The sequence below is a fragment of the Castanea sativa genome, chromosome 12, assembly GCF_040712315.1.
Source record: "Castanea sativa cultivar Marrone di Chiusa Pesio chromosome 12, ASM4071231v1".
Lineage (NCBI taxonomy): Eukaryota > Viridiplantae > Streptophyta > Magnoliopsida > Fagales > Fagaceae > Castanea > Castanea sativa.
In genome coordinates, this window is record NC_134024.1 from 1,442,004 (window position 1) to 1,466,400 (window position 24,397).

General features: G+C 33.2%; 3 protein-coding genes across 6 annotated transcripts; all 3 read left to right on the forward strand.

The window, feature by feature from the left end:
• The first annotated feature begins 352 nt into the window (after nucleotides 1–352).
• Nucleotides 353–9,883, forward strand: LOC142619255 (zinc finger BED domain-containing protein RICESLEEPER 2-like). 2 transcript variants are annotated; one of them, XM_075792318.1, is made up of 8 exons: nucleotides 353–541; nucleotides 964–3,139; nucleotides 3,245–3,705; nucleotides 4,330–4,827; nucleotides 6,171–6,317; nucleotides 8,142–8,249; nucleotides 8,585–8,650; nucleotides 9,535–9,883. In XM_075792318.1, exons 2-8 carry the CDS (start codon nucleotides 964–966, stop codon nucleotides 9,556–9,558), a joined length of 3,480 nt encoding a protein of 1,159 aa, XP_075648433.1. In that variant the 5' UTR covers nucleotides 353–541; the 3' UTR covers nucleotides 9,559–9,883. The 2 variants fall into 2 exon arrangements, with proteins under 2 accessions (XP_075648433.1, XP_075648434.1); XM_075792319.1 differs by having other exon boundaries at nucleotides 3,269–3,705.
• Nucleotides 9,884–15,353: 5,470 nt separating this feature from the next.
• LOC142621170 (SNF1-related protein kinase regulatory subunit beta-2-like) lies at nucleotides 15,354–18,593 on the forward strand. Its single transcript, XM_075794485.1, has 5 exons — nucleotides 15,354–15,802; nucleotides 16,111–16,199; nucleotides 17,435–17,619; nucleotides 17,742–17,904; nucleotides 18,064–18,593. The coding sequence occupies exons 1-5, from the start codon at nucleotides 15,799–15,801 to the stop codon at nucleotides 18,448–18,450; spliced, it is 828 nt and encodes a 275-aa protein (XP_075650600.1). The 5' UTR covers nucleotides 15,354–15,798; the 3' UTR covers nucleotides 18,451–18,593.
• A 366-nt stretch (nucleotides 18,594–18,959) lies between these two features.
• On the forward strand, nucleotides 18,960–22,407 carry LOC142618668 (uncharacterized). 3 transcript variants are annotated; one of them, XM_075791640.1, is made up of 4 exons: nucleotides 18,960–19,629; nucleotides 19,731–19,883; nucleotides 21,538–21,587; nucleotides 21,862–22,407. In XM_075791640.1, the coding sequence occupies exons 1-3, from the start codon at nucleotides 19,015–19,017 to the stop codon at nucleotides 21,556–21,558; spliced, it is 789 nt and encodes a 262-aa protein (XP_075647755.1). In that variant the 5' UTR covers nucleotides 18,960–19,014; the 3' UTR covers nucleotides 21,559–21,587; nucleotides 21,862–22,407. The 3 variants fall into 3 exon arrangements, with proteins under 3 accessions (XP_075647755.1, XP_075647756.1, XP_075647757.1); XM_075791641.1 differs by having other exon boundaries at nucleotides 21,889–22,407; XM_075791642.1 differs by having other exon boundaries at nucleotides 21,900–22,407.
• The last annotated feature ends 1,990 nt before the right edge of the window (nucleotides 22,408–24,397 follow it).

Consider the following 24,397-nt stretch of genomic DNA (forward strand, 5'->3'; position numbering starts at 1 on the left):
TAAGTGATGAACTCAAATTCATCCGATATTAAAAAAAAATAGTAACAAGTTTAAACTTTTAATACTTAACTCGAGACACTTATACGTGTGTGTATATATATACATGAATATATTTTATAGAATTCACCTTTAGCTGCAACATTAATATTTCATTTTAAAATCATCCAATTTATAGGAATTTTTTATAAATGAAAATCAAAGTTTTATATTTGAAATAATTTTGTTTAATATTTTTTTTTTGAGGAAATAATTTTGTTTAATATAAACAATAAAACAGAAGGCAAACAATATTGACCATGGTTATGTTGTAATTTGCTTATTTATAAACTAGTGGTCCAATCCGGTCTGGTCCAGTCCAGTGCTAAGTGCTAGCTCAAACTCAAACGACTCTCACTCACTCTACTGTCTCCCCTTTCACTTCTACTCTCTCTCACTCTCCGATCAATCTCTCTAATCTCTGCTCTCTCTCTCCTCCTTTAGGGTTTGCAGTCTCATCAAAGTCCAAATCTATGTGAAGAAGTCAACAAATTTCTGAAGAGAGGTATGTTTCGAAATTTTTATAGGGTTTTAAAATATAGTTCTAGCTAGTCCATTATTTAGTTCTTTTGTTTGCTTTTTATATATTTTTTCAAGGTTTTCATTGTTTGTGAATAAATAAATAGTAAGAAATTGAGAAATTAATAGTTCGTTTTGGTGGGATGTATTCTAAGAACAGATAACTCTGAGATAGTAAGTAAGAAATTGAGAATTTCATAGGGAATGTGCTTATAGAGTATGTGCTGGTCTAAATTTGATTACTTATATATATATATTTTTTTTTTTTGTTTTTCAAATTTTGACATTTATAAATGAATGCTTAAGAAAATGATAATCTATTATCCATGGGCTCAAAATTTCTTTTATATATGTACTGTTTGTAAATATCAGTGTTCTCTAAAATTTAATTTTTGTTTTTGTTTTTAGATGACTGATGCAAGCCCCATGCTCATGGATGGGAGCACCACTGGCCGTGGTGATAGTGGTGGAAATGCAACAGCTGATACGCCATCACAAGGGAACCAAGGCCTTACTACTCCATGCCCACCCAATGTGAGTACTACTACTGAAGCTACTACTAAGGGTAGAAAAAGATCTTGGGTTTGGGAACATTTTACTATGGTTGGAGGTGGAGATTCTAAAAAAGCGAGAGCGGCTTGTAAGTATTGTGGGACTGATTATGCAGCTACTAGCGCAAATGGGACAAAAAACTTGATTGCACACATTATAAAGCAATGCAAGAAATACCCAAATAGCATAGGTAAGAGCCAAAGCACCCTGGCATTTGAATTTACTACTGATGGAGGTAGTGGTGATCTTTTTGGAGTACCTTTTAGTGTTGAGGCTTGTAGGCAAGCATTAGTTGAGATGGTGATCCTAGACGAGCTTCCATTTAGGATTGTGGAGGGTGAAGGTTTTAAGAGATTTGTGCGTGTAGTTTGTCCCAAGTGGACTACAAATAAAATACCAAGTCGGATGGGAATTGCAAGAGATTGTTTCAATGTCTTTTTGAGGGAAAAGAAGAAGTTGGGGAAAGCTCTTAGGGGCCAAAGAATTTGCCTTACCACAGATACTTGGACATCTGTGCAAAATTTAAACTATATGTGTCTCACTGCACACTTTATTGATGACAATTGGACACTGCACAAAAGAATAATCAATTTTTGTGTAGTGGACAACCACAAAGGTGTCACACTTGGAAGGGCAGTAGAATCATGTTTGTTTCAATGGAAGCTGAAGAAGATTCTTACTCTTACTGTTGACAATGCAAGTTCCAATAGTAGTTTGATTGAGTTCTTGAAGGATAAGATGAAAGAAAAGAAGGATACTCTTTTAGAAAATGAGTTCTTGCATGTCAGATGTTATACTCATATTTTGAATCTTATAGTTCATGAGGGGTTAAAAGAACTGGATGAGTCAATAGCAAAGATAAGGAATGTTGTGAGGTATGTAAGATCTTCACCACAAAGGTGGAGTAAACTTCAGGCATGTGCGGAGAGGGAGACAATATCAAGTAAAAGTCAACCTTGCCTAGATGTACCAACAAGGTGGGACTTTACTTACATGATGTTGGATAAGGCCCAAAAATTTCAAAAGGCATTTGAAAGATTGGAGGAGGTCGACAAGAATTTCCTCCCTACTTTGAGAGAGGGGGAGGAGGATGGAGATGGTAATGATGGAAATGGTGCGCAAAGTAAGAAACGTAACAAGGTTTTTGGGGCTCCGGAGAGGGAAGATTGGAGCAAAGTTAGGTTCTTTGTGAAGTTCCTTCAACTTTTTTATGATGCTGCATTGCGGTTTTCGGGCTCCAAGGCTGTTACTGCAAACCTATTTGTTCCAGAATTGATGTTGATTCGAGATACAATCGAAGAGGAGTGTTTAAATGAGAATGAGTCATTGAAGAAAATGGCGGTGGATATGAAATCAAAATTTAATAAATATTGGGAGAATCTTGACAATCAAAATTTATTGTTGTATGTTGCAGTTGTTCTTGATCCTCGATACAAATTGCGATATGTTCATTTTGCTTTTAAGGGACTCTATCATGATATTTCTAAGGTGGATGAGAAGACAGAACAAGTGAAAGATGCTTTGGTTCGAATGTATGAAGCATATTTGAAAAATGAGAAGGGAAGGGATGCACAAAATAATATGTCTACACAATTGTCGGAGGGGTCAAGTGGAAGTAGTAGAAGTGGGCCTATGAGTGTGAGACGATCTTTGAGGATGGCTCAATTTATGAGAGAAATTGAGGAGGAGAATTCATTAGAAAAGAAGTCTGAGGTGGAAAGGTATTTAGAAGAGGGTTTGGCAAAACTTGATGGATATTTTGATATATTGAATTGGTGGAAGGTTAATTCTTGTAGATTTCCTGTGCTTTCCTTGGTTGCTCGTCATGTTCTTGCAATCCCTGTATCAACTGTAGCTTCTGAATCTGCATTTAGCATAGAAGGCCGTGTGCTTGATCCTTTTCGCAGCTCTTTGTCTCCAAGGATGGTTGAGGGCCTCCTTTGTGCGCAAGATTGGCTTCGTTCTTCTTCTACTCCAATAAGCCTTCAAAAGGCACTGGAAGATGTTGAGGAATTTGAAAAGCTTGACTCAGGTATGCATTGATTTTTTTTTCTTGTATTATTTTGTGCAAGTAATTTCTCTTTTTAAAGCTTTTTAGAGTTTTCATACTAAACAAATTTGTTTATGTTTTTTTTAGAACTTGGTGAACTTACAATTGCAGATGAAGAAAATCCTAGTACATCACTAGTAAAACAGCAGAAGCAGCAGCAACGACAAGAAGTACCAGCACTAACATGGCCAGAGAATAGCGAGCTTGATCTCAATTGGATTGAGAATCTGATATCGACCTTTGACTGGTCTTCCAAGAATCTACCACCCTCGGAATTCCAGTCAGTACTTCCAGTTCAAGTCCTTGATACTCTGATTCTCACCGCATCAATGATCCTCCACGAGGAACCTAATTGTCTCACAATTGATCCTGACAAGTCGAGCACTGTAGTTGTTGTCGGTGACATTCATGGTCAAATGCATGATCTCATCTTTCTATTGAAACAAGCTGGGTTGCCTTCTCAAAATCGAATCTTTGTATTCAATGGTAATTATGTCAATCATGGAGCTTGGGGCCTTGAGACTTTTCTTCTCTTGTTGGCCTGGAAGGTATTTCATTTCTCTCTTATTAATCAAAATTCCAACTTTACTTTGTTACAGTTTCAGCAAGTTTTGAACTTTTTTTATTTCAATCATAATTTTCTTGTAAGCTACTTTTTACTTGTTAGAGATGTATGGTTTTAGTTAAAACAAGCTATATCCTTCTCAATGGTTTGCTTAATGTCTAAGTTCCATGTTTGATTCATGTTCATTTTGCAAAGAGTGATGTTATGGATACTACAAATTTTACTTCCTAAAATTTACAAACTGTAACTAGTCACAGAAAGCAATACATAAATTCATTTATTATGCCGTTAAAACCCACCAATCACATTCACTAACATGTTAGTTTGTTCGTTGGTAAACCCTGTGTTTTAAAAATTATTGTAGCCTTAGCATTTTCCATTCTCAAATAATAGTCTTCTACGATATTTAGCATACATATAGCTTGTTTTTGTTAAGGCTATAAATTTCTAATTATTGATTAAATTGGGGTTAAGGCCGCCTACCAATTACTTCCCGAGATCTGTAAAAGTGGGAGTTCTGTACATTAGATATGAATTTTTTTTTCTTCTTAAATTATTGTTTAGTAATTGATGAATTTATGCTGTTATGGGATGATATTCTGGCTAGGTCTTTATGCCAGATAGAGTATTTCTTCTCCGTGGAAATCATGAATCCAAGTATTGCACCTCTGTTTATGGCTTTGAGAAGGAGGTGCTGACAAAATATGGAGATAAAGGTGAGCATGTGTATCAGAAATGTTTGGGATGCTTCGAAGGGCTTCCTTTGGCCTCTATTATAGCGGGATGTGTATTTACCGCTCATGGAGGGCTTTTCCGTAGCATACCTTTGACCCAATCAAAGACATCGAAAGGGAAGAAGAAGAGTCGTAAACTAAGTTCCAACTCTGAGCCCGAGTCATTATCTCTTGGTTCTTTGGAGGAATTATCTAGAGCTCGAAGGTTTGTTCTTGATCCTCCAGTTGAAGGCTTAAATCTGATTCCTGGTGATGTGCTATGGTCAGACCCATCAATGACTCTTGGTCTTTCTCTGAATAAAGAGCGAAACATTGGACTATTGTGGGGTCCTGATTGCACTGAAGACTTCCTCAAAAAGTTCAATCTAAAGGTTATTTCAAAAAACCGTTTTAATTGGAGCTGATATGGCTATCTTGTGATACTGTTCATAATGGGCATGGTTTATTTTCTGGTAATCTCTAATTGCTTAATGGAAAATTTCAGTCTAACTATACATACATACATACATACCAAGTATAACTCTAAATAATGTTACACCAATTAATATTTTTTAATTAGATGCGAATTTTGACAAATCAACTGTTGGATTATATTATCTTTGTATATTTTTCATGATTGCAAAATTTCAAGGTAATCAAAGATCAATAATCATATCATCAATCAATTGGTTAAATTCAAGTTTTGTAGTTTAAGCTCTTGCATAAAATATGAGTTTATGGATCGAATAGTAAATAACATTTGATTGGTATAAAAATTAGCATGCATGTTAAAAATATATAGAACATCTAATCCAACGGTGAGATTTTCAAAATATAAACTCAATAATAAGTTATTAGGTGGTGTAACATTGCTTAGAGTTACAACATGTGTAACTTGAATCTAACCCTATATATATATATATATATATATTAATTGATTTATTGCACGTAAGGTTAAATTTTGAATAAATGAGGTTATCTTTTTGTGTCATTTTGATATTCAAAATCTATGAGAATATATTTTTCATGTTTGCGTTCATAAATGTCATTTAATAAAGATATTATAAACATCTTATTATCATTAATGTTCCTCTTCCATATAAATGTAATGAAGTAGCTGACAGTTGTGCTATTCTTGACTCATACATTCCCTTTTTATTAAGTAGCTAGTTTTAAATATGGGTTTATTTTTTACTTTTATTTTTTATTATCACTACTGAAGTTGTTTACCATCTTAACTGATACTTTTTTCAACTTCTGACTTGAAGTAAAAAGTCAAAACTTTTTTTTTTTCTTTTTTTGGACAATACAATATAACTCTTTAATGGCTTTCTTTTGATATGTAAATAAAACTCCCACCAATGTGGGATTGAACGCTATCCTCATGCTATACTCCTTATTCTTATGGGGGGAGGAGATGCCATATGGTCCACAGTCCATTGGCAGCTCCTTTAATAGTTGTGTATGGTCATGGAGTTCTATTTGATGGTTTTAACTTATAAGCAAAATATGGTTTTGCGGTCTGTCTTGCTTTACTCTAAATGAAACCGTCTGTTGCTGTTGAAAGTGGAGCAATATACGACACTCCATAGTAAAACCATTTATACAGTTTCTCTGTACTTGTTTGTGTTTATTTGTTAACTTATTTGTTGGTGTTAGTAATCTTTTATGGAAACATGCTGGCTTTTAATTTTCAAACTAATATTGTGGTTATCATTTGTTGATTTCGTCCCAGTTAATCATCAGATCACATGAAGGTCCTGATGTGAGGGAAAAGAGGACTGGTTTTGGAGGAATGGATGAAGGATATACCATTGATCATGTTGTGGAGTCAGGGAAGCTGATCACTGTGTTTAGTGCTCCAGACTACCCGCAGTTTCAGGTTTCTATATGCTCCTCTCTTTTTAGATTTGTTGCGTCCACGTGATTTTTTATGCTTATATCTATATGAATTTCTTCTTGTATGCTTTTACCTAAAGAAATATTTGAATGCGTTCTATAACATTTAGAATGAGTCTTTTTTTTTCTTTTTCTTATTGTATTGGAAACTAGTTACTATTACAATTTATTAAATGAGGAAAATATTTTGAAATGTCAATAATTAATTTTCATGAACAGTCAAATGGTAATAATGATGGATTGGGATTCAAGTGATAATCTAGTGATAATAGCATCCTTTGTAGTGCCCCATGTCTTTGGGTTGAATCCCCCCTCGACGCTCCCCCTTCTCCACTATCTACGTAAAAAAAAAAAAGTATTAATGATGGAATGTTCCTTCAAAATTTCATGGATTTGCTCATTTTGATGAAACTTCAGAACTCTAGACATTCACACTTACTGAGGTCTCATTCTATGAGCTCGCACACATATACACACATACATTTATTTTTTTAATTTTTTTGATAGGTATACACACATGCATTTATTAGTTTGATTTAAATGCTATTCTCTAGCTTGTTTTATCAGAGTTACATTTTTTTTTTTAAATAGTTAGAAAGAAATTTTGTCGGAGTTGCATTTATTTTTTCATAAGGTAAGAAAGAAATTTTATTAACTAATAACTATACCATAGAAGGGATTAGCCCAAGTACATAGATAAGATGTTAAAAAGATCATATAACATTTCAAAAGTCTCAAGCAAATTAGAAAAAGAGCGGCCACTTGCAGCAGCCATCCGGTTATACCTGGAGGGTAAAAATAATATCTTTATCTCCACTGTGGATCATTCAATTACTTGGGCTGTGCCCTTTTCATGCAATACTTATTTATCAAAAGCAAAAAAAGAGAGGATGTTATCCTCAACAAATAGTCCACATTATGTATGAAGGAATTGCGTGCCAAATAGCTGCACTTTGATGCCTTCCAAACCACCCCTTCAAGCATGCCAACAAATCAACCACACTCTTAGGCAAAACCTAAAACACCCGAAATAAGGCCAGAGACTGTTATTTGTGACCAATATCATAATGTAGAAGCAAATGATCTATGCAATCCCCATTTTTCTTGCACACACACCACTTATCCACTATAACCATATTCCTCTTTTTTTTAATTATCCAACGAGAAAATCTTTCCTAGTGCAACTATCCATGTAAAAAAGGTCACTTTAGGTTTCACTGCCAAATCATGTAGTATGTACAACTATTTAAAGCCTCACTTTATTAGGTACAACTGTACTTTGGCACAACTTGTTTTTTGAACAAATTATCCTATGGTAATAAGCTCATCTAAGCACGATCTTAAGTGTTTTAAATTCTGAAGTTGTTAAATTTGTTTTCTTTTCGAAAGCTAAAAGATACTCCTTCCTTGAATAGGTAACAGTAACATATGTGGCCATACTTTTTGTGATTGTAAGCGAATCATTGTAATTGGATATATTTAGTTAGCATGCAACATAGCAGAAGAAAGAACCTTAAACTGCTTCTGTGCACATTATCTTCATTGATGGAGAAGGTTAAAACAATCATTTGTAAGAACAGTTATGGGTCTTGCACCAGATTACCCCTAATTTCATTTTTTATTTAAGAGTTGATGCTAAAGAATTTCCAACTCTAAATTGGAAGTATAGATTTATGCCACTGTTGAAGAATGTTTTCTGATTTTGTTTAATTAACCTTGTATTTTAATTACTGAATTTAAATCTTTTCATATTGTTTGCTGCATCATCTGTAATCTGTCCTAATAAAATGTCTTGTATGCCATGCAGGCAACAGAGGAAAGATACAAAAATAAAGGGGCGTACATTGTTCTGGAACCCCCTAATTTTGATAATCCAAAATTTTACAGCTTTGAAGCAATTGCTCCAAGACCACAGGTATTTAATAACACTCATTTTTAATTGGAAAAAAATTATGATTATTTTCAGGTTTTATACAAATTTTCCGAGAGTCTGAGGATAATCAAAGCAGCAAGCTCCATCATAAGCGGGGGTGCTTTTGCTTTTGTATTTCCTTTTTTTTTTTTTTTGATAGGTAAACGTAAAATATTGTTAAACATTATAGCCAACCTGAGTACATTGGGGATGTACTGTGGGAGCAAATGCTTTTATATTTCATATTTGTTAGTTTGTTATATGCAAGTTATGACTATATCAGAGCTGCTCTTTCTTTTTATTTTATTTTATTGGTGACTGTTTCTTAATGGATGCAGGTGAATCCCTATTATGACTATGTAAATGTGATTGACTCTAATAAAGAATTGGACCTGGCATCAATGGTAACTACTCCTGAAGTTTCATGATCACTTGCTGCATATGAAATTCGTTTTTTTGAATTGTGCATGTATTTTCTCCATGATTTTGTTGCATTTTAGCTGTTTATGTAAGAGATTTCTTTCCCTTGCTAGCAGTTCTTTTCAAATCTAAAATTATGTCTTGAGCTCAGATGGAGCAGTTATGGTAGAATAAGAGGTAGAAATACTTTTTATTTTCCTGGGATAAGTTAGGGAGAAATACTTGCTTTTAAGATATCAATTGTCCCTATTTTTTTTGTTCCTCTTGATACTTGTTTTTTTTTTTTTTTTTTCCTGCCAACCCCAAATTTTGAAACTAAGGTTGGGCTGTTTTGTATACTTGTTTTCATATATGAAAAAATAGATCATTGGATTGCTTGTTAAGCGTTGATAATTAGCCACTCCATTCCTTTAAAAATGCCATATTAGTTAATTTTTTAATGTTAGCTCGTTGGGTTTACAACAGTTTTGCGAAGCTCCCTCAACCTAAGGTATCCAAGTCTCATTGTGAAGAGCCCCATTACTGTCTTTCATCCTTCTTTTTTCCCCTTACCCGTCCTAGTCCACTATGACCATTAATGGTATAGTACAAGCCATTAGAAATTTATCTGGTCTGACATTCTATGACAAAATGAAATCGAGAATAAATAATCTTTACTCATCTCTAGTACCAAAATGGAGTTGCTCAAGTTTAAGGCTTCTTGGAGTTAGTATTTTAAGTAGGTATATCGGTATTATGTATTGTTGAAGCAGAATCTTGGGGGAGTTTAGAATTAACCGTGTGGAACTAGATGCAGAGCTATAGTTTTACTTCTTAACAATCATTCTCTAAATAATCTTATGATGGAGCCGCTGCTCAATGAGTGCAGGATCCTATTGAGGAACTTCCATAGGTTGACAATCAAACACAGCTACAAGGAGGTGAGTCAGTGCGCTGATGCACTGGCTAAGTTCGGCACGAGCCAATGTACTATGTTATTTTTGATAACCCACCGCCTGTGGTGGAAAATTTGCTGGTTTTTGATAAATCCAAGCTATTTATAAGAGACTCTTATTTGCAGTTTATATATTTGCACTGTCGTATTATCATTATATGATATTTTGGATGATACTTCCCAAGCTAGTAGCAGAGATGTAGTTGTAAAAAATTTAAAATTATCTGGTCTTGTTCAATATTTTAAGAGTTCATGGATTTAAGTATATGAGTTGGGTTTAAGTTATATATGGAGTAATATAAGTGTACACCACTTAATAACTTTCTACTGGATTCTACAAATTTATTGTTAGATTGCATTATCTCCAAATAGTGCCACTTGGCCATTTTGGCCTATTTCTACTTGCTAGTTGAAAATCCTAGAGCCCTTCTCTCTCTCAAAAGCGTTGTCGCTAGAGAGTTGGCCAGAATATGACAAATTTTCATCAAAAAAGTTTATCTGAGCTCTAAAAATATTTGTGACATGCTAAGCAATCTTGATTTTATAGCCAAAAATATTTGTGATATGCAGGTTAAAGATGTGCTCATAGCTAACCTATCAATTAGTACGTGTGTGTGTTTTTTCAAATAAAAAGAACTCAGTGTTGTCAAGTCATCTCACATCGGTAAGGTGTAATACTGAGAAGGAGTTTATCATTTGCTCCGCGACACTAACTGCCGTATGCAATTTTAGTGTTGGCGTGTGAGTGTATTCCTTTATCTCATCCCTTTCTTCTATATTTGTGTGTGTTTTCTCCACAAAAAAAAAACTAACCTATCAATTGCCACGTTCGTAATTTTAATAATATTTCGTTCTTTGATGAGGTATATGTTGAGGGACAATTTTTTTCACATGCCACATGTTTCAACCTCATTGGATCTCACTAATCCCATCACCAAAAATGCACAAATACAGGCTAAAAATTCTTTTTGAGTCCCTATAATTATTTTCGACTTCACAACAAAATTGGGCCAAAAAGCACATTATTATATCATTAAACCAAAAGTCTAAACTCTAAAGTGCCATCCTCCACCTCATTTTAGCACAATATTAGCCACAACTCCAAAACTAGCCCCCATAATGCCCATGGATCAAGGCCATGACAAATTACTATATTTCACTCCACTTTAAAAGCTTATGGTTAAAGTCCAGGGCAAATGACTACATTTCACATCAAAAGCCTATAATTAAAACCAATGACAAATTATTGCAAAGCCCAACTCTCTCCGCATACACTTGAAGAATTTTTGTAACTTTAAAAAATGATTTATTATGAGTGCAATTGAGTGAAAAAAAAAAACCCATTAAATATTTCAAAAAAAATTGTATATGTATCAGTCTTGAGTAAATTTCTAAAGAAATAATGATTTAAAAAAAAAAGAAATTTAAATAATAAAAATCATTACTAAGATGGTTCCTTTTCTAAAGAATTTACCTAAGCCCAAAGATATTTTTTTTAAAGACCATTATATGTATACATTATAATTGCAATGTAAACTTACATTATAAACACATAAAAAATGATATATGTGATATATATTTACATAAAAAAGTGGTAAATATCATAACCTGTTTGCAAATCTATATATATATATATATATATATATATATATATATATATATATATATATATATATATATATATATATATATATATATAAAAACTAAAGCGTAATATTTATTATTGCTACGCTCTAGTTAAGCCACATCAGCGTCCACGTCATTATCTTTTTTCTTTTCAATTTTCCTATAATTGTTTTTAACATTTAATTTTTTAATATATACACTTCTCCAACCTTTCTCCCTCCCTTACCTTTTCATGTCTCCACTACTTTTCCAACATTTTTCCCTTCTTTACCTTTTCATCTCCCCATTACCCTTTACGTTAATACTATTCTTCCTCTTTCTCTTCATCTTCCTTTATTTTTGTCTTTTCTTATTCACATACTCTTACTATAAATTTGTCACTATCTATTTCTTTCTATGCATAGTTTTCCCTCACAAAAATGGTTTATCTCTCTCTCTCTCTCTCTCTCTCTCTCTCTCTCTCTCTCTCTCTCAATTTTTTGGTGGATTTTTTATTTTTCTTGTATCTCTGCTTTGGGTTGATAATTTTTTATATTCTTTAAAACTCTACTCTAGGTTAATGCGTTAAAGCGATTTAGTTTTGTTTTTTAAAATTTTATTTTTGTTCTCTTTGATTGTTAAATTTTATTCTATTGCGTTATAAAAAATTTGTAAAGTTGTAATTTACAACTATGTTTTATATAAGCTTTATTCCATAATAAAAAATGTTATAATTGCATTATTTTTGTTCCTTGTATTTTGTGGGATTTTATTATATTGGGTTTAGTATTAAGTTAGTGAATAATCAAGCATGCAAGAAAGATCAATGTAGTTTCGCAACTAGCTCGCGAGTAAAAGTTTCCGTGAAAAGACCACGTGAGAAGCACATGCTAGAAGTTGAAGAGTCAAGTGTCAAGCTGTATTTCACAAGTATTTCGCGAGAAATGCCATCTCGCAAGGTACTCGGGAAACTCTCTGCCTAGAGGATTTTAAGTGTGACTTTTATACCTTTCACCTATACTATATATACTCTCATTATCCACAAAAGTAAAGAAGGCTATTTCAGAGAGAAAACCCTAGATAGGTTTCTATAACACAACACACCCACTATCTTAGAGAGAGCTACTCATCTTTTAGTGAGAAATTATTGTAGTCTCTTCTCCTTTCCCTCTTCTATTGTCATACCTTGAGAGGAGATTTGTACCTAAATACAACTCACACCGTTTAAGAGTGTAGAGAGTGTTTTTGAACTTGGGAAGTTTTGGAGATTTGTCAAAAGAAGCCGGAGAGGCTTGGTGGATGCAATTAGGCGGTATTGCGGGATCTGGATAATTAGTGAAGACAAGACTTTAAGAAGTCCATTGGTAGTAGGAGGTTGGAGGACTCAAGTACATTGAGTAGATTAGGCTTGGAGGGTTTTTTTGATATTTGTGTACTCCAACTTATTTACTAGTAGATCGATTTCAACTTGTAGGGTCGCGGAGAGATTTTTCACCTAGTTCTTTAGTTTCTTCGATAACTCGTCTTGGTGTTATCTTGTTTTTGCATCTCTCTTCTCTTACTCTTTGTGTTTTACATTAATTGTTTAATGTTCATGTTTATGCACTAGAGTAGTTCTGGTTTATTGCGCTTCATTTACTTTTGTTCTGCACTTAAATAAGTAAGAGTAAAAGCAATTAAACCGTAATTTAAAATTAGGGATCTAAACAAGTATTAGTGTTTTCACACTAATTGAGCTTTCAAAATTAAATATAGTATATAAAAATATAATATTATTCTGTTACATAGCATGATTTGGATAATTTGGTTTTTTTTTTGTGTTTTTCAATTTTTTTTTTCTCTTTGATTGTTAAATTTTATCTTATTGCGTTATAAAGAATTAAATATAGCATATAAAATATAATATTATTCTATTACATAATACATAGCATGATTTGGATAATTTGATATTTATTCCATTACACATCATGATTTTTTATAGTGCTCAATTTAGATGTTAATCTATGAGACTTTACTAATTTTTGTTTATTTTTTAATCCTTTGTGGTGGACAAAATACTCTATAGTTGTATTAGAAGTACTCTATAATGCCATTTATTTAGAGAGAAACAAAGATTAGCCAAACGAAAATAATCAGATGGGTGATAAGTTTTAGCTTTTGCAATTTTACTTTATTTGTTATTATTATTTTATAACAATGCATGATAGAAATTTAATTATTAGATTTGCTAATAATTGTTTATTTGATAATATGTTTTGGGTAGATGAAATTACAATTTTTACAAAAAAAAATAACCTTAATAAATTATCAAAAACAAATTGTTTTTTTCTAATTGGTCCAATTAATCATTGTAAGTTTATTAATTTTCTTAGTTACATTTTTTGGTGTTTTGGATTGTAGACAGAACAAATAAGATTTGAGAAATTTTTTTTAAAACTAAAAGAATAATTTCCAAATTTTATATTCTTTTTAATGATTCACAAAATGTTATATATAAAATTTATTAAAAATGAATATTTTTGTTAACTTGCCTTTTGAATTTCTGAGAAAAATTATATTGTTTTAATTTTGGTACGACAAAATTTATATTTATGATTTATGATTTTTCTTGTATTACATTTATGATTTTTCTTATAATAAATAAAAATATGACTATGAAATACATTATTATTTATTAAATTAGTTTAAATTGTAAAAAAAAAAAAGTTAATAAAATCACCATAAAAATGATTAACATGCGCACCGCGCAAGTTCACGGCTAGTATGTATAATATTTACCACTCTTTTGTGTGCATATATAAAGTAAATTTACATTCCACTAAATCATGTAAAAGAACAATTTAATTTCTTTTCAAATATGGCCTCTGCAATTTGAACACTCATTAAAGATGACAAAATTAGAAGCAACTAGTAAGTTACCAAGGACAATGTTATACTGTTTTATGTAAGATAGTTTTGGAGATTTTTGTATATATATATATATATATATATATATTATGTAAGATAGTTTTAGAGAATTTTGTGTATATATATATATATATATTATAGCATAATTGTTATAGAAATTTATTGGTAATAAGTTTATCATAAAAAGTAATAATTATAAATTGCACACATATATCTATTATAATTATTCAATTGAAGTAATGAGGAAAAAAAAATTTGGACGATTATTATAGAATAAAAATTGATATAAAATGTGTCTTTCTCTTTCGCTTTAATTCTAAAACAAAATATACATCCCAAACACTCACAGTCATTTATATAAATTAACTATTATACCCTTATTACATAATATGTGAGGGGTAGGTGAGAGAGTATTTGTGTAAAATGGATTTCTCATCATTTTTCCCTCCTTATTTTCCTCCCAATTCGGGAGGATAAAAAAAATGGGCTCAAGATGGAAAACTTTTTCCCTTATTTTCCGTCTATCCTATTTTCCTTCCTCAACTAAACAATGGAAAACATCATTTTCCTCACCCTATTTTCCATCATCTCTGTTTTCACCTCAACCAAACACACCCTAACATCAAAAATTGTAATTATCATTGTCACTCAATATAAAATGCAAGTTGACTTCCTTAGTTGTTGCCAACTCATACGGGTTAGAATTAAATGAAACAACAATGTTAGAGCTAGGTAGGTGTTGTCGAAATATTTAAGGTAAATGACATCATTTTTTTTCTATGTGTATTTGATATGAGATGACATGAAGGACTATGGGTAGGTATATATAAAAGGGTAAAAGTGCAAGAGGTGGAAATAGTAAATTAAAATAGAAAGAGTTTTGTGTGTGTGAGGGATGAAAATTCTAGAAATATTGAACCAAATGGAACAAAAAATATTTATTTTTAATCAAAAATATCTTAAAACATTGAAACAAAAAGTCAATATTCAATTTGTCCATATCTTTGATATGACACATGAGAATATTTTTAATTCTCTTTGTATAGAATATCCACTTAGCATCCTCATGCTTTTCTAGACGAGATCTTTGCTTTTATATATTTTTTCCTACGCGGCAGCACTGCTTTAATTGCAAGAAAAATGCTTCCGCTTATTTTTATGTATATATTGATGATTACCCGAGTAATATATATATTTGTAGAGTAATATACTACTAAATTTCAAAACTAGTAATTTTTGTTTTCTCATATTCTATTTCATCCTCTGTATCCGTGTCTTTCTCTTCGTGCAGTCTAGGAAATGGGTTGGTCTGAGTTTGGTTGTGTCGAAGGTGCGGAGGAAGGACCACATCAGATCTTGGAAACACTTTATATGTTTTGTGGAATTGGTTCGGGTTTTAGGCTTAGGATAAGGAGGTGATTTTGAGTTGAGCCGGTTGATTATCTGGGATAAGGATGATGACAATGTTACAAATCATTCCTACTTCGACTTGCTATTGGAAACTGATACTCCTATTTGCTATTTCTCCTCCTCTTCGTATTAATAATAATAATATAGCTCATCATTAGTATAAAATAAAACCAGGCACCAACACCAGTACTGTACACCACTCCTCATACTTTCCTTTGCTCATTCATTGCTTTGCCTGTCTCTTCGTTGCTGTGCCTTCTCCTCTATGCTACAGACATGGGTATGTTTTCTGTTTTCTTCTTCTTTTTAGTTTTTCTGCTTCTAACCATTCAGCTAATGCGGAGTTGTTTTTGTTTATATAACCTATAAAAGTCTTGGTTTTTATGATTCTTAATAATCTCATGTTTTTTTTTACTAATGTTCTTCTTCCACAAAAATATGGTTTTTAATCTAGACCAACTTCTTAAGTCGTGTAAAGGAGTTTGATTGTTGTAATAGTTCAGATTATAACTCGGACAGTTGGCAAACACACACACACACTCAGAAGAGAAAGAAAGATTATAACATTGCTTTATTTTCACTTTTCAGCTGGTTGGAGAAAAGATGGAGCAGGCCCTTCTGGAGTTAAGAATTTTGAAAACAACAATGACCATTTTATGGGCTTCACAGAGGACTATGTCAGTGTTTTTTTCAATCTAATTTTTATTGTCAGAATCTAATCTTTAGGCATCCTATTATTAATAAATAAATAAAAACCAGTTATGAAGAAGGAGATTTTTAAGTAGACAATGTTTATTTATTTATAACTCTGGAATTTTATGGAGTAAAAGAGCTATCTACTTAATTCATTAGTTGAATGTTTTGTGTGCGGCTTTGTATTTATTCTCTGAGGGAAACTTGGGAAGAAGTAAAGTCCTACCCTACATGCTGCCAAATTAGGATGAATTGTGAAGTTCTGAAACATGTTTGTAATTGCTTTATGTTAGTCTACTTTAATTCATTGAACTGTTTAGTTCACCATTAAGGAATGTCCTTGAACAAACTAAATTCTCCACTATCTTGTTTCTGGTCTTTTCCCCCTCTCTGTTTGCTCTCTGTTTTGTTTTTCCAATATTCAAGCCTAATATTGCTTCCGTTTTAATTGAAAATATTGAATATATCCCAATTCTTTGATGACATTTGGAATTTTTTATTTTATTTTAATTGGTGACATTGAAAATCCTTTAGATAAGGATATTCATAACTAATATTCCTCCTGTTTGAGTTAAAATTAAATATGTCTAGAGACAACAGTTCTCACTTCCAACTAATTTATATTTCATGTCATGCACCGTTCGACATATTTTGTGCCTTTGTTATTGACAAAACTATATTTCTATAAAATACATTAAAACATGATGAATATATCTAAGTGCAATACAATAATAGTGTCACGGAAAATATTACGTAATGTCACATATAGAATCATAGCTATCAAATTTCTTATTATGACACATGGTTAGCATCTAGTGATTATCATGTTTAGACTAATCTAAGAACATCTTTAGAGAGTTAGTGCCTCTCCATAACTATGCTAAAAGGGGGATAACTAGCAATTTTGAATTAGTGACACATCTGACAACAAATGCTTCATAGGCCTCTTCAATACAATTTTGGTGTGCGTACACATAGAGAGAGAGACACAGAGGACACTTGAGGAGTCTAATTGTAGTTATACATGTAAAAAGATTCACGTTTATGGTTACAGATATCTTCTTTCTTTACTAAATTTGGTGTGTGCATACACACACACTTGGACACACAGAAAATCCCAAGTCATAGTGAAGCAAATAAAACATGATTGCCCATAAGGGTCAAACATGCACAAAATGTTTATTTGAGGATTTAAGCTCATTTTACATTTTACTTGCAGGTTTTTGTGACTCCCATGCCAACACCTCGTGAATTTATACAGTCTAAAATGCGGCATCCATTGCCAGGAAGCATGGTGCATGATGAGAATTATTTCGGTGGAAGATTGATTTCTGTTGAAATCACATGGAATGGTGGTGGCAATGTAGTATCTGTGGTGGGATCGTGGAACAACTGGCAGACTAAGTAACATAACTTTTCATTTTCCAAGTTTCAACTTAATTCATTTTTCTCCTTTAACTTCATAATTTGACATTGATGAACTCCCCTTCCCCCCCCCCTCCCCCTCTTCTTTCTTTCTTCAACAGGGAGGACTTGCGGAATATAGGAAAAATTGCTTCTGTTGCTATGATGCTTCCATTAGGAATCCACTACTTTTGCTTCATTGTTGACGGAGAGTTGAAATGTGCTCACAACTTGCCACGGGTCAATAATAGTGGAGGAGATCACTATAATATGTTATACTTGCAGGTAACTTTGTGGTTTTCGTTTGGTTTGATGATACTCTTTATGTATTATTATTACAATGTCATTAATAATAGATTACTTTGTGGTAGAACACAAACACACACTCTCTCTCTCGTTAAATTATTAACATTTTGCATTTGTTTATATATGTGCACATGACAGGAGGATGCCCTGCAATTAGCAGCACCTGCAAATGCAAATGGTGGTCCAGATTTGTCTGAGTTTGAATGTCCTCCTTCTCCACCATCAAGTTATAACAATCAAGCATTTTCTTTTGACGAACTTTATTATATCAATGAAAAAGGTGCTGGGTTTAGGATTGAACCACCAAACCTACCCCAACAATTAGAAGAAGCACTTGTGGATATGCCACCAGTACCTAATCATACACAACTGAATCATCTATACTTTAGCAAAACAAATGATGCTGATCAGTCTGTGATGGTTAGCTCAACTGAAAGATTTGGTGCTAGATATGTTACACGAGCAGCATACAAGGCAGCTTCTAAAACCGAATCATGTGCAAAAGAAATTTTTTTTATTGAGTAGATTTTTGGAGTTAAAAGAACATTAATAATGACTTTGTTTACTGTTCATAGATTTGTGGGATCGATGTATTGCCATACATTAGTGTGGTCGATGTTTATTCTTGGGCTTAATCATGTGATTTTTCTAGTTTCTACTTTCATTTCTAAATCTATCCTTATTTTCCAAAATTCAAATTACATTTTTTGGTTCTAAATAGCAAAGCAAAATTAGTTTAAAAAAGAGGCTGCAGCTGCCTACATTGAGAGTCACAAAATTAGTTTTCTCTAAATTCCTCCCTTGTGTAATGACTGGTTTCCTATGCAAAATACTATGAGGTTAGATTCAAAATTATGGTGCTCTTTCTAATACAGACATGTTAAATGGAATTATTGAGAACTCAAATAAAACAAAATAAAGTGGTATGGTGTGAGCGGACGAGGAGGGCCAGAAAGTTGAATTGGGCCTAAAGAGTTATGGGCTAGGCCCAGAGAGAGAGAGAGAGAGCACGAAAGGAAGAGATATTTGGGGGAAGCTTTCACTAGCGGGCGTTCGATTTGGTCGCAGAAAGAAAGAAAGAACGAGAGGATGGGAAGTGAATTGGTATGGAGATGGTGTGTTGTTGGTAATGGTTTGATGAGATGCTTTTATAATAATACTACTGCCACTGCCATTGCCAAGGCCTCCTCTTTGTATTTATCATCACCCAAACCCAAATTTTTAATTCTAGCTCCACCACTGGCACTCATAAGAATAACAAGAAGCAGCAGCAGCAGCAGCTTAAATTTGAGTCAAGGATATAGCAGCAGCAGCAGTAGTAATGAGAATAATAATGAGAAGAAGAAGAAGGGTGGTAGAGAATACCTGGAAATGACAGAGCAAGAACTGATGAGAGAGTGCGAGATGGACACATTCAAGGCATCGGGTCCAGGTGGTCAACACCGCAACAAGCGGGAGTCAGCGGTGAGGGTGAAGCACATACCTACTGGTCTTATAGCCCAGGCTGTTGAGGATCGATCTCAGCATATGAACCGCTCTTCTGCTTTAGCTCGCCTCCGCACTCTCTTAGCCCTTCACGTCAGAAACACTGTCGATATTGACACCTATTCTCCCCCTCCTCACCTCCTTTCCATTCTTCCTCTCAAGTCCACTCTCAGATCTTCTGGTCCCCAGATTGGACCCAATAACCCCAAATTCCTTTTGGTTCGTTCCTATTTTTATTTTTATTTTTTCACCATTGGAATTTTTGTTCGTTACCCATTTTGAAAACAATCATCTTTATCTTTTATCTTTGTAACATATAGGGAATGCAAGCTCTCCTGGATTTAATTTTGGCAGTGGATGGTTCTGTTTCGGAAGCAGCCAAATATGTTGGGTTAAGCACCGGTGCTCTCTCTCGCTTAATACTATCTCATGATTCTCTTCGAATGGCTGTCAATCAACTCAGGGCTTCCAAGGTAACCAACCACCTTCTTGTACTACTTCCAAACTAAACAAATAGAATATCTTCAATTTCACCCTTAATTTGTTGTCTCTGGTCTTAGTTAGTACTGTAGTAGTAGTTACGAGTTACATATTGGCAAAGACTGCTCACTAATATTTTTCATGTATCCTTGGCATTGGCAAAATGATATCAGAAAATGAGTTGGAAGGTTAATCCTAATGCTCTAAACCATATGCTTTAGATGTCTGTTGTAATGCACGCTGTTTTGACCCTCATCTAATTGCCTGAAGCCCGTAAAGTTGAAGTCACCTACTTGTACAAATGCATTTTTTACATCAACTTTCTATAATAGCCTATATCATTTATGTTTACAATTTTGATCAGGAAACAAAAATATGTAATTAGTTTCTTAAGGAAACTTAAAATATAATATTCTGTCAATGCAACCAAGTCCTTTTCCAGGAACTATGCTTTTGATAATTGTTATCAACTGTAAATAAATGATGTGAGGATTCTCTGTGAAAGACGTGGTATAAATAGATGAGTCCCTTGGAATTGGAGGGCCATGTCCATAATTTATTATCTCCTTTTCTTTTTGTCTTACAATAACTGGGGGAGGGGGATTCGAAGGTAGTTTCTCCTAATTTGGGAGACTCGGGCAATGCCATTGAACTACAAGATGCTTGGCTTATTACCTCCTTTTTTCATAATATTTAAGCTACTACTTTCTCCATGAATGTCTCACTGGTTTTCCTAGAAGCATAAGAAGGGGTATACATGATAAACTAAACAACTACTGGAACTTAAAAATGGGACATGCCTTTACTGATACTCTCCAAAGATAACTTTATTTTTCCAAAGAAAGAAGAATTATGGTACAAACAAGTGCTCAGGACTAAAAAAAACAAGCCACAATCCAAGATGACCAAAGCACACTACCCACAATACTTTTATTTTTTTGATAACACCCACAATACTAACCTCAGAAACAGAAGGATAAAATCCTGGACTCCTCTCTGGAAGGATGAAGGTGATCCTTCAGTAAAAAACTTCTGACCATCGTTGATAGTCAACTTCAGGCCAGACTTGTTGTGGAGCCTTCTGAGAAGATATGACTGGATAAATTTCTGTTCAGTTAACTAGTTAAATGTCTAAAACCAAGATAGTCCAATTGATTTGGCAATCAAATAAAGTCAGCAAAGCCTTAAGTCGTGATAATGTTACTTGGACTGCATTTAAGTTAGCTTTGGTGTATGGATCTAGGTATGAGGTTGTAGGTTGTTCACACACACACACTTCTTGGGACATCTGATGTTGGTATATAAATATATATATATATTTGCATTGCAGATGTTAATTTTTTATTGTTTTGTTTCTCTTCTCCTCTTGTATTCCAGTGTATACTTCCTGTGTACTAGGGTGGTGCCTTTTTTTGTGCTTTTAATTGAATTATAATTATCGATCAAAAAAATAAAATGTTCTGAAGTTTATGCCAAACATTTTCTGATTACTAGTATACATCTGGAATCTTCAGGTTTAGCTGATTATTTTTTTCTCCTCACGACAATGAATGTAGTGTGCTGTTTCTGTTTGCCTCATCCAATGTTGCACCAAATATACTGCTGTATTAGTTCTCTTCTAGTTTCATGATCAAATGTGGTGTGCAGGGTTTGAAGCCTCTCAAGTAGGAGTTTGTGGATGCTAATTGCATTGTTAGGTATAATTCTTCAATTCTAATCCTTTTCAGGCCAATACAATCACTCTGCAAAACTGGTCTTGTTGCTAAAATTCCAGAGCACCATTTACTGTTTCCATATAATGAGGCTGGAGTCCATTATATTGAAGACAAGAAAGGATGCCTTTTGATTTCAAAAGAAAAAAAGAAGAAAAAATTTTGAAACTTGGAAGTTTTAAGTATTGCGTCTGATTACCATTGCATTATGCACATGTGCTTGTGCGTGTGTGTGTGGGGTCCCTCTTCTTGTTTGCAGCTTCCTTCTAATGCAGTATGATTTTAGAGATGCAGCAGGACTCAGAAAAGAGGTTGCTATGGTATCATTTTATCATTTATGGTGTGGTTCCAAATCTGTGAAACTCATAGACAGCAGCCAAAGCTACCCAAAAGAGGGGAGGAAAACCAATGTGACCAAATCCTTACCAGTCTGACAATCTACATGGCACATTGAGACTAAAAGGTTGGATGTAGCTAGGCATCATTCAGATTTAGTTAACTCTATGAAGTTCTGAGGAAGGTTATTTTCACTCTTGTGGTGGTTTTTGGATGGTGCTATTTGCACACCTCCAATCTTCTTTGCAAGTGTTACATCCAGTAATCATCAGTTCTATTAACTTTAATTTAAAAATTAATGGTACAGAGAGGTGAATGTAATATTTTTCCTGATGTTGTGGATTTTACTTGTAGCAATATAAAGAATTAAAAGACGAGTAACTTATCATGCACCTGGAGAACCGAAAACGTTTACTTGTAAATGTGGTATGCTATGCAATCGTAACCAATTAGTTCTATTCTAGTGTAACTACGGATTTTTTTCATTTTCATCTAAATGTGGCTTATATTAAATCTGTGATTCAGGTAAAATATTTTCCCCCGAACTGAGCTTTGGCTGCATCCTCCCTCTCCTTCTCTTTTTGGTTCTCAGTCTGTTAGTCATTTGGTGAAACAAATTCATTTTCATGTATTCATAGTTGTCAAATCACTAAATGGACTATGAATCAATTTTTTATTTGTGCATATTATCTAGATTATACTATATATGATTATGAACACTATAAATCAATATATGCCTAATTTTTTTTGGCTTTTACCCTGGACAACTATCCAACGCATGACTTTTGGGGTGGTTGATTTAGGGTCTGTTTGGATACCACTTATTGCTGAAAATTAAAAACATTGTAGCAAAATTTTTAAATGTGTGAATAGTATCATGAGATCCAATTTTAAAGTTATTTTTGTTGGAAAAAAGTACTTGTGGATCTTGTGAATAGTACACGAAACCCACTTAAAAAAATGTGTACTAGAAATGCACAAAACGCGCTTCCCAAACTCACACTTAAGATTCGTTTGGATAGAACTTATTACTGAAAACTGAAAAATGAAAACACTGGTATCGTGGGACTCATTTTTAATATATATATTTTTCTAAATAAAGTGCTTGTGGGTCCCATAAGCAGTGCGTGAACAGTGCATAACAGTAACTTTGTCTCTCGCACAGTGTAATCACGTGCATGAACAGTACTGATTATTGTTCATAAGCGCTGAAGAAAAAAAAAAAAAAAAAAAGGAGAAAACGCAAAACATGCAAACGCACAAACGCAAACAAACAGTCACTTAGTAGCCAATAGGAACACCTCACATGTTGCTCAGCTATTCAATGGTCTCTTAGTTACCTAAACAAAAAATGCATTGGGAATAATGATTTGACACGTTTTAAAATTTTTTAGTATAAAAAAAGAGCCTCATAAATTTCATGGACTAAATTAAAATTTGTATCCAAATTTTAGAGATTAAACCTTTAAAAAAAAAAAAAAAGTCACATACATCTATTACATGTTTCATGAGCATCCTTAATCCATACACAAGATATTTAATTTTTTTTCTTTTGATTTGATAGATACTAACAATCATGTTTCTAATTAAGAATGTCTATGATAAAGAATCTTTAATTGGCCTGCTGTCCGAATTTGGTCCATCTAGCATTTTATTGGTATTTCCATTTATTAATTATTATCTGAAACAAGAAAAAGAGGATAAATAAATAAATATATAAAAAGGCTATCACAAATTGGCAACCCTTCCCCCCCCAAGAAAAAGGCTATGGAATCTATAGCAAGGAAAGTTTATTTTAATAATTTTGTTTTCTCTTGCTCATTCGTAAATACCTGCTTGTCTACAATCTATACCACATTTTAAAAATGAAAATCAAACTTAAAAGATGCTTAATAAAATCATTTGACTCTAATATAGGGTTCTAGAGAGGATTAAATTTGTTTTTTTTTCTTAATAGAGGATTAGATTTAGGTAGTTAGTATTCCATCTCTTGTACTTGGCTGCTTTAAAATTAATACTCACGTATGCTTTGATGGGCTGCACAGCAACTTGGCTTTGAAGGAATTGTCCAACTGGAGCAGGAGAATATCAACTACAATATATAATCATCTCCCCAAAACAGAAGCCGACAGGTCTCAAGAAGCATCGAGATTACTTTTTGATACATACATCGTAGTTGGCCCAATGGTATGATTATATATATATATATATATATATATATGTATGTATATATATATATATATATATATATATGTATGTATGTATGTGTGTGTGTGTGTATGTGATATACTGCTGCTAGCAAATATATTCTTTCTTGAATGATTTTTTTTTTCCTGGTTTTGTTTTATGCTACATGAGAGTCAGCTTCTCTACATCAGTCAGTGAAGTAATAAATTCCCATGATCTAATATAAGACATTTCCTAATCTGTTTGTACTTTTGTATGGGACATAATAGTGG